This window comes from Scardinius erythrophthalmus (genome assembly GCF_964197995.2).
Source record: "Scardinius erythrophthalmus genome assembly, chromosome: 14".
Lineage (NCBI taxonomy): Eukaryota > Metazoa > Chordata > Actinopteri > Cypriniformes > Leuciscidae > Scardinius > Scardinius erythrophthalmus.
Window position 1 is genome coordinate 17538316 of NC_138234.1, and position 11296 is coordinate 17549611.

The following is an 11296-nucleotide window of genomic DNA, read 5'->3' on the forward strand; positions in this document are numbered from 1 at the left end:
TCTTCTCTAACAACAGTGCTATATTGTCGCGCCTTGAAGCTTTCTTTGTAGGAAACCCCACTGTCGGCTTTCCAAGTTGTTAAAGAATGATGGCATCCGAAAGTTATAGGGTTAAATCCCACAAGGGCTGATCAATTAACCATTATCACTGTGCAATGAATAAGACACCTAACACCATATCCAGGTTGACATAATGAGTGCAGTTTAAAAGCTATTAAGCTATTACTAATTAGTACTATTTGTGTGGAGTTTACACAAAATGGCAAAACATGGTTTCGCTAAAGCGAAGACTTTACATTGCTGGCTATTGTTGTTACTCTTGCTGAGGTAAACTTAGGCCTCTCTTTCCTGGCCTGTTATTTTTTTTACAAATATTTTTTGTCAAACCCGTGGGTTAATTTTTCACAGAAGTCTCGTTTCTAAATGGTTGCGACGTGCTATTCTGCATAATTAAAGCGCTGTGGACGCTATTAATCAAACATGTCAGAACGTATTCCTATAAATCCTGGTGGAAAGAAAGCCCTGATCCATCCATATTTTCATAGGCTTGCCTAAACGGCTACTACAGATTTTTTTGGCATCCTTTTAGCGTGACTCAATCATAAAAGTGCATCTCAATGTGACACGTATTGCTGAACTCTTAAAATGTTCTTCCTCAACATCTCTTGTTACGGATTCCTAATAAGAACCTCTTGGCTGTATATTTTTGTGTTGTCCCATTGCTGCTTTGGAGAATAATAGAGTGCTTGATGTCAAGTTCTTCAAATCAATGTGGACTGTTACTTTTGAGTTCTTTTAGGCATAGCCATACAGGCCTAGGTATTTTTCTGAAGAAGGCAGTGAAAAGTTGTTTGTTGCTTTTAAATCATCATATGGAACAATATAGGTTACTTTTTGCTTCCATTTGAAACCTTTATTCGTGTATTGATACGGTCAATTGAATGAGACTTTTTACTTTTTCCCAAATCACACATTGCAAACTTTATAGTGTGGAACTGATGACATTTAATATAAAACCCAACAATCTGCTCGTGTCCTAATCTGTCCAATACAACCTAATCGAAACGTGTATAGCGTTCTGTTTTTTGTCTCAAATGGCCCACACTTTTTTTAGGCTACGTGCTATGCATTCACATTTTATTTGTTTTTGTAAATGACATTAAATAATGTACAGCGTTTGTACACGAAGCGGCACGTATATCGGTTGTTTTCCCCTGTTTATTTGGTCCAGTCCCCCCGGCTCGCCCCCTGAGACCCCCAGCTCTCCGGGTTTGTCAGCTCGGTGTGAGCTCACGCCTCAGTCCTGACACACCAGCCTATATTCCGATGTCAGCGTCAGATTTGCAAGAGAGAAAGTGTGACATGTCTGCCCCGTATTGTAATGCTCTATACATACCCGCGGGTGGAATTCAGACCGACAAGTCATGGCCTGAGTTAAACCGGTGCCACAGTTCAGGGATTGTTTGAAGTGATTAATGTTGGCCATGAATCTGACAGAAATCAGACCACCAAAACGATCCACATTACAGAGTTTGGCTGCATTAGAGGTTACGAGGATATCGTATGATATTACATTAGAGGCCAGCGGTTAACATTTTACTTGTTTTCTTTCTTTCTTTCACTCTAAAAAATGCTGGGTTAAAAACAACCCAATTTGGGTTATTTTGGCAACCCAGCGCTGGGTCAAAAAGGGACGTACCCAGCGCTGGGTTGTTTTAACCCAACTAATTGGGTTAAATGTTTGACCCAGCATGCTGGGTTGAACATTTAACCCAATTATGGGTTAAAAATTACTACAGTGCTGGGTTAATGTAACCCAAAATGGGTTGGAAATTTAAACTAGAAATTTTAGTAATCAAAATGACTAAAATAACACATCTACAGCAATACAGACTTCAGTAAGGCAAGGCAAGTTTATTTATATAGCACATTTCATACACAATGGCAATTCAAAGTGCTTTACATAGAAGAAATTAAAATAATAAAAAGAAATAAGAATAATTAAAAGTTTAGAAAAATAAAATACAGTACAGTACAAACAGTCGGACGAACATTGGCACAGTGCTCATTCAGTAATCAAAATATGAACATTTATTTTTGTTTTATCAAGTAAAATTGTCCATTTGTGAATACATTTTTTTTATTTCCCTGAAAATTGAAAATGCATGAAACCATATCAGAAAGACTTGAAATAACTTCTTGAAGAAAATATGAAGTGAAATCTAAAAACATTTCACAACATTTACATCAAGATCTTGAGCATAAGATATCATGTGAGAGAAATACTCAGTAAGAATCAATTGTAGTGTAATTGTACTGTAGAAGAAAAGTACTTGTATTTAGAAGTAATAGTAAATATAAAAGAACAACAGCATAAAAGAGGCAAGGTCGCAGACAGTAATAACCTGTTTGTCAGCATAAATGAGTCAGAAAAATGAACCTTTTGAAGAAAATATGAATTTGAAATCTTAAAACATTTCAAAGCATTTACATCAACATCTTGAGCATAACATATAATGTGAGATAAATACTCACAGTAATAATCAATTGTAGTGTAATTGTACTGTAGAAGAAAAGTACAAGTATTTAGAAGTAACAGTTTAGAAGTAATAGTAGTAAATATAAAAAGAACAGCATAAAAGAGGCAAGGTCACAGACAGTAATAACAAAAACTACTGTTTGTCAGCAAAAATGAATGCTCGCAAAACTCTCATTGTTGGTGTTTCATCCCCAGAAAGTCCATACACCACAGTCTGTAAAAACTGCCACACTGTGGAACACTGTTTCAGGTAGTCTGTGTCAAACACGTAGAACGCCTTACTGCAGCAAGCAATGTATTTTGCGCGAGTGCCTCTCCGTTTATAATGGCAAAGGCTTGAAAGCACTGGTTGTCTCCAAGCATGAGAACATGTGGAAATTCAGAGTCTTTTGAGTGCAGGTACTCAGCCATATTGGTCCCAATCTGACAAAAAAAAAAAAAAAGAAGAGGGAAAAACAAGAACTGGCATCAATTTAGAATGCAAAAACTTAAAACTAATGTAAATACCTTTAGGAACAGTAAAGGCTATGACACACCAAGCCAACCATCGGCCAATGTTAGCACTAGTCGGACCCCAGTTGGCAGGGGTTGGCCATAGCCTTTGCAGTGTTCCAACTTTTTGGCCCAGATGCAAATGACTCATGGCAACAACACAGTTAACGTTTGATGTCACAAGTTTTTTTTTTTTATGTCGGCTTGTTGTGTCATGGCCTTAAAGGATTAGTTCACCCAAAAATAAATACTTAAATTAAATTAAATCTGTTTATCATATAAAGCGATCAAGTCTCTTCAGACAATTTGGAATACATTAGATTCATATGAATTAGTTTTACAATCTTTTTATTAACTTTTTGTAGCATCAAAGTGGTAATTGCATAGACTGTCAATAGTGGGACAGAAAGCTCTCATATTTCATTAGAAATATCGTCATTCCATTCCGAAGATGAACAAAAGTTTTAAAGGTTTGGAACGACAGGAAGGTTTGTAATTGATGACAGAATTTTCATTTTTGGGTGACACTACACTGCATTTTTTCACTCAAAAATTAAATTAAAAACTTTACTAGATTTGTGATGTTGATAATTGTTAAAATGTGTCAGTCTGTGAAAAGGGTCCATACAATATATTGTAAATACTTAAATCATGTAGTTTTAGCAATGGCTGTTAACTTACCGGCTGTATGTCTATGAAGGCCTTCCGGGTTTCAATGAAAGTTGGTTTAAACGTTTTCCTTCCAATCTTGTACACTGATGTTGAAAGGACTACGGGAAGTACTTGCAAGGCGACATCACTCTGCATCTCTTTAGAATACAATGAAAAAATGTTCACAAAAATCACTCAAAATTAAAAAAAAAGTCTTCATAAAACTGCAATAAAATTTGACTGCAATAAATCTGGATGTATGACATTCATTTATTAAATTGTGTTACAACGAAATAGTTAACAAAATGAAAATGGTCCTGACTAACAGTAATTGTAAAAAGGGAAAATCTCTCCTTTTTTAGAATGACATGAGAGATAGTAATTAATTTTTAGACTGAATTATTCATTTGCAACAGTGTTCTTAATACCCATTACCTGCTGACATCAATTCTACACTGGAAAGTAGATCAAGACATTGTTTCTCTCTGCTGGCAAACTGCAGAATCTTATCCTTAAACACAGGTACCCAATTTTCGGTGAGTTTTGAAGCGGAGTCTGGATTCAAAATTAAGAAATCCTGGGATATCTAAAAAATACAAAACAAAGGCCAACATGGCAAACAAAGTTGTAAAACAAAAAAGAAAATACTGAGCCAATGTTTTTATTTGTTAAATTTGAGTGAAGATTCAAACCTTTTCTAAAAATACGCTTGTTTTAACAGCAGATTTGATAAATTCAACAGAAAAGTCAATTTGTAATTTCTACACAAATTTTTCAGTTTTAAAGTGTGCAAGTGGCTTACGATTACAATGAACCTTGTGAAATATTACTACATACCTTCAAATGTGGGAATTAACTCTTCAAGATTCCATTCTCTTAGTTTAGTTTTCACATATTCGTCCATCTAAGATAAAATAACAGATAAAATACATTTTATGACTAAATTATGTACATCCCAATTACAGAGTGGCAAGGCAAAATTGGCAGTCATTAACATTATTGAACTAGGCAACTGTAGTCAGGTTTATAGAACTGAAAACATGTAAAACGTCTCATTGCTCTTTAATAATAGTGAAATCAGGGTTGATGATATCAAATATAACTTACAAGGCTTAACAGAGTTGAAATTAGAAGTGGGAAAATGAGACAGAACAGTTAGCTGGATTTAACACTTCTGCGTCAAAGCAGCATTTGGCAAAAAAAATATTTATGAAATAAACAACATAATTTAACAAGTAACTTACAACAGTAACAAAAAAGTATTAGGCTACTGTTTTGCATTTATTTTTCAATGTCCTTCGATGCACTTTCCAGTAATTTCAGAAAGATCACAGTGCTTGCTGCCTTTACATTCTCTAAAACAAAAATTAATGTCAGTCAAAAGGCATTTTATTATCACAGAAAACTTGAGAAAAGCTCTTATCTCCAAATTATCCCGGGAGTGGCACGGACAAAATGGTGGTCGAGGTAAAGTAAAAAATTAAAAATTAAAAAGGTAAAAATGTAAGTATAGTGAATAGTATGCTCATATTAAATTAATAATATCTACTGTTACTATTGTACAGTTAAAGGAAAGCAGAGCGGAAAATTTGTGAAGTATGTTCTGACAGAGGACCAAGCTAACGTTAGCAAAGTAATTAAGTTAAACTTCACCGAATCAAACCCGTAGCTAATACAGCAAAGCATATATAATAAAGTAAATTTAACAAATTCAGAAGCAAAAACTAACAATTAACTTTTAAAAATGGACTTACAACTTTTCCCTTCCTAAGGCCAGCGTCGTGTGGCGCACTTTCTTTAATGTAGTCCACTGAGCAGAGCGTATGAGGCGCAGCGCGGCTGTCATTCGGCCGTGAGGAGCTGAGAGCGTAAAACTGCGTTATACAGTAAAATCGTTAGAGAAATATTGAATATGTAAAGGATAATGTATAGCGAGGTGGTTGTTATAGCGAATAACAACCCCGACTGGCTGAACGGGACAAAAGATTGATTTAAAAAGGAGTTTATTGATTTAAAAACGATTATATTGCTTCCGCTAAAGAAAATAGTCCGTTCCGCGTCCATAGCAACGCTGTTTTTCATGGTACTTCGCAGCGGTCTGTTATCAAGAAATAACAGACGTATTCTACATTGGAATTCAACCAAGCCATGTAATAAATGTTGATAACAGACTCTATTAACAGAATTTTTGGAAATAAGACATAAGAAAACCAATAAAAAGCGGCAGTTAAGACGAGGCAAAAACCGCGAATATTTCCATATAAGCTATTTTCTGACTTTTCCACCTTCCCACGAAATCTCAAAATACTCTTGGATAAAAACCAATTGATAACTAATTGAAATTTGTATATTTACTTACCATAAATTGCATACACGTCTTTTCTTTGCTTCCACCTGAAGGCGCTAAGAAAATGGCGGCTTCTCTGACTGGTGTCGTCCGTGTTGTTGCGTGACGTGCGTGCTCTCTTTCACGTCCGCGTTCCCAACCCAGCACCGCTGGGTTACAGATTAAAAACGTTTTTCAACCCAAATTGGGTTACATCAACCCAGCATCCTTACCCAACAGTCTCAACCCAGCGTTTGGGTTGAAAAAAACAACCCAGCATTTTTTAGAGTGTTCTTTTTCTTTTTTTTTTTTTTTTTTAACACGGAATATTTTAGTCTGTTTAAATAGTCTGTTTGCTTCAAACTTTGGTTTGTTCCTGGACCTCAAAGTTTATTGCCTAGGCCTATCGAATGTATAACCTAACAGAAATGTTAAAATATGCTACTTTGGGACAGGCTTATAATTTGTATTATCTATTTCGGCTGTTTATAATATCTTATTTTATAACAAATTCTGTAGCCTATCATTCTGTTTCTGCTAGTTAAGAGTTTTAGTTTGTGTTCCAGAAATAAACCTGGAGCAGTCAATGGATCCTCTTTGCACATCTGTCACAACGAATCCATTCCTCCACATGTTATGGAAAACAATTTGAAAAACAATCGGGCTATATCTTAAACTGGCTATTTAACTCTTGATCAGTGAGCAGACCTCCTCATAGAGTTCCTTTCTTTACTAAATCGTAGCCTATTGCCAAAGTTTGCTTTTGTCTTGGCAAACCGTTTGGGTTTTATTCCCAGCGCTTAGTTCGTGTGAGGGTGGAGGGATGCACTCGGATAGGATTTCGGAGTTTGGCTCCCGCTGGAGACGTCACGGTTTGATTGAAGTTTCTTCTTGGTCCCAGCGATCCCGCGGGACGGCCCGCGCTGAAACAGGAGAGCTCTTCTCTTCGCTTCGGCAGCTTTTGTGCCGCAGCAGGAGCCCCGCTCCCGGAGCGACGCCTACCCTTGAATACATTGTTTTCTTTTTCTTTGCTCTGTGTTTCTTATTTCTCACTTCTCACTTCTCACACCTTAAAAGCTAAAATTCTTGATTAAATACTGTATTTGATATAATTGACTATAAAGATATGGTTTGAAAATGCCACTGCCATTTTAGGTTTTATTTATTAATGAGTAAAACGGGGATGAGGTAGGCTAATATAATAATACTAAATTTGGTCCTTATCTTGTGCAGGAGCTAAAACAGCCTTGATTGTGTCTCGGGAATTGTAAGGAATTGACCAGGTCTGCCTCCTTTAACTCTTCACGGACGTTTCTTTTGGGACTTTTGAAATATTTGGGGTGAAAAGAATTGCAGTTCTTATTTACATGTTGTCATTTGAACAACCAGTAAATAACTAGCCTATACTAATTTAAGTCTAACGAGCCTTATGGACAAACCTAACAGTTCTTGGTTCGAGTGGAACAAACTTACTCAGATTAATTTAGCAACTAATCCGACTGAATAAGTGTTTTTGATTCACTAAAAAGAGCCGACTCAATAGTAATTCGTGCGGAAATCGGAGCACAGGTGAAAGACTCAAGAGTCAGTCAATCGCGAATAGGCTACTTCACGTGCACTACATTTTTCGCGCTGTTAATTCAGTAGCGATGTTTCTGTACCACTGAATATTGGTGCAAAAAACATCGTGAAAGTAGCCTATTTTATTGTCGTGTTCGGTCAGCAACAGAACCGGTTCCGAATAAGCATCGGTTCTTCCTGCGACCCCTGCGCTGAAAGACTCAAACCCAATTCTTATCGATTTGTATGCGCAAGCAAGAGGGGAAAAGACAGACAGAGAGAGAGGGTTAGCGAGAACAATTGCGCTGTATAGTCTCTAGAGAGCACGCACGCAACCCACCATTTCAAAGCAGCGCGGAGCGCACGAGGCAGACGGGGAGGTGAGCGAGAAAGAAAGAGAGAGCGAAAGAATGGCTGCGGGGGCCGCACGCGGAATGTGTGCGCTGCCAGCGCGTGGGGCTTGGAGCAATTCGTATCGCTTCTCGCAGCTGAATGTCTGCAGGCAAATAATCACTTTTGTACATGTTGTCTTAAATATCCGCGCCCAGAATGTTTTACTCGTCATTTTCTAATGAGCTAGACAATGGACAAGCGCATAAACAAAAAGTTGTCTTGTGTTGTGGGATGCGAATAATGCATGTTGTCTGAACCCTTTGACTAAAATATATAGGTCTATTTTATTTATTTATTTATTAAGGAAAAAGGGGGGTTTAGACAATTTATATGTCTCAGGGCCTGATATTTTCTTTTGATATGAAGGTCATGATAATAATACTATCTTGAGTAGCCTATTTGTTTTTCTAATGATTTTTATAGCCTACTTTTTATTGTTTTTTTTTTTTTATCCCAGACCTGGATTTTTTATTTTTTTATTTAAACTGTAGCCAATTATTTCCCCCATTAGGCTATGTCATGCGTGAAAATATTATTGTGTGTATTTGGGACACTTCTATGTAGTCTTATATGCACTAAGTTGCTTAATATGCTATTAAATGATCAAGATAAAGCAGTTTAAAAAAAAATGTCAATGACGCTGTGGTGGAAATATTTATAAATGTATCAAGGGTTTAGTCATTTAAAAAGGAAAATAATATAGGCTAATCAACGCATAAATACCCACAAATCACCATGAAAGTGTAAAACAAAGTGTAAAAATGCCTTTTGCTTATATATAATGTGATAGCCTAATCTATAATAATTTATGTACTAATGTTTTAACAGGCTATTTCACCTGCAGCTCATGACACGTTCACTTTAAGTTAGACATTGGACGCTTTAGGCTGAAGGCAATAAAGATAAGTTCTTTCACCGCAGAGCAGTTCTTTTTGACATATGGCGCTTTAATGAAAATATCTTAGTCACATATGTTGAATAGGCTATACCTTCTTTTCATAAGTCATGCATGTGATAGGCTACATTTTAGTATAGGCCTATGCGTTTGTCTTGAAAAGCTTTTGCATACCCTTGTTGTATTTCCCCTTCATTCGGCTTTGTTTTATCTGCTGCTTACAGATATTATAAAACATTTTACTGCCACTTTAAGAGTTGTATGGAGTGTCTGCGCTGCGGACGATATTTGGCGATGTGCCACAGTTTGAGATCTGCTGGCGGGACCTCTGGGGCTTCAGGTGGAGATCTCAGCGGCCCTCCATTCTCTACACTTGAGCCCTTACTGCAAAAACTCACACCTCAGGAGATAAACATTTAACACTCTCTTTCATGCTCCGCACACTTTATAACATCATCTCGTGTTCTTCTGTCAACACCAACCTGAAGCAACTGCTTTCGCGCCTTGTCTCTGTGCCACACAGTTGGGTAGACGTCTTTGGCATTCAAAATAATTAGTTTAGTTTCCAAATATAAATATACTAAGCGTTAATGTTGTTTTGGTTCTCCTTTTGCATTATTATACCAAATGGCAAATACAAAAGAGAAAATGTTCTTTCTCTCTTGACAAAGACAAAAATGTTCTTCCACTTAATTAATTCGCTCTTTTTTATATATATATATAAGCGTATTTAGTATTTATATTTGTGTATATGTAAAAAGTTGCATGCGAATTTTTTTATTATATGTATAGCTATATATAGCCTATATATATTTTCAACGTATAGCCTACATATGCATCAACCTACCTACACGGTCTATTAGATTTGAAGTGAGATGAACATCACGCGCTGCAAAATTACAGCATTTTTGTTTTCTTTAGGCCGCGAGCGCAGCGCCGTTTACAGTAGGCTATATTTAATAATGGCGGGGATATAAAAAGAAACGTAAAATACGTAGCAAATTTAACCTTTGTGTAGTTTTTTGTTTAGTTTATAAGCCAAGGTGATTAGAAACAAAGTTAAAACAGCCTATGTATAGCTCGCTTCAGTTTTTGCTCACCTGCAGACAAAGCGCCCGGCGCGCTTGGCTTGTGATTGATGTCTATGAGAGCGGAGGTTTCTTTCCTCCGTGGGGGGTGCGTACCCCTCTTACCGAAGCGCCCCTCAAATGCATAATGTCCTCGCCCCCGCTGGCGGAATGAAAGAGCGGGTCACAGAGGGGACGGAAAATGAGAGCGCAGAGAACGTGTCTGAATGGCCAAGGCGAGTGGGTTTCTGCTGCGCTCCCCACGGCAGGGTCGGATTAGGTTTTGAGAGCAGGGGAGGATGGGGGAAGGGAGGCACACGCTCCGGGAACAGGGGCAGAATTTACGTTTATTAAGTTTAATGGCTGCTTAATGCTGGTATAGTTAGAACAATAATTCAACTTCATGAGTAAATTCAAGAGGTTTACTGTTGAGTGCATGTACTTAATGTGAATAAAAATGCATGCTTTACAGTTTTGCATAAATGCAACTGCTTTTTGTAATTGTATTTATTAATTTTGTTTAAAAGCACTGAAGCGTTTGACTTTGGTTGCTACGGAAGTGATGCGTGCACATCTGTTTGTGTATGTGTGTAGGTTGGTTTGATTGATGACGGAGGGCAAACTGTCTCACTCCTTCAATAGCAGCGACTGTGGCCATGTCTCTAGATAAGCTCTGGGTCTGCGTTATTGAAATCTGGGGTCTGTAGAGCCATCAATAACAGAGGCGCAGCTCGCCTACTCAACGAAGCACCGCTGTAATGTCTTGCCAAGCTGAGGGGCTGGGCAGCAGTATTTGGGGAGGGGTATTTTGATTTTTATCGCTGCTTTCTCCGCTGTAAAGACACTACCCGCTTTGCGTTGCACGGAACAAGTACAGAATGCAGAGGGATTCCTTATCAGTGCACTTGCTCTGAGATAACAAAGCATGTAGCCCGGTGACCATTCGTCGAGATGAAGGCATGTGGAGGTGAGAAGCAGGCCAAGGCCTCAACATGAAGAGGTCCTTTCTCATTTTCCCTCTCTCCAGTACGCCAATTTCTCTGCTCAGTGATCAAGGTTCATTTTCACTCCAGTTCATTGTGTTTACCTGGAACTTAAACGGTATATGAATAAATAATAGAATGTGGTAAATTTTCAGTCTTTTGAGCTGTATGATGTAGCCTATATCATTTTTTTTTCTTCCCTCCAACAGAAAATTATCCTTATGGGATGGTGAAGACAAGAGAATCTGTTGAGAACTAACAGAGAAGACAGAGTCCTCATTCAAAGCATGGTAAGCATTTCATACATTTAATACGTGCACATGAATGTAAACCCTTTCAGTTAGTCATGTGTTGGAACTTGTGCAGTCAAATCGATTAATCACGATTAAT

At 37.5% G+C, this 11296-nt stretch overlaps 1 protein-coding gene across 2 annotated transcripts in view; it reads left to right on the top strand.

Annotated features, from left to right (window-relative positions):
• The window catches only part of bcor (BCL6 corepressor), a 45885-nt gene that overhangs the window by 2024 nt on the left and 32565 nt on the right, over positions 1–11296 (top strand). For both annotated transcript variants that reach the window (XM_081385173.1, XM_081385174.1), the window contains exon 2: positions 11116–11196. In XM_081385173.1, the coding sequence (XP_081241299.1) occupies positions 11194–11196 (3 nt within the window). In that variant the 5' untranslated portion in view covers positions 11116–11193. The remainder of the gene's footprint in view (positions 1–11115; positions 11197–11296) is intronic.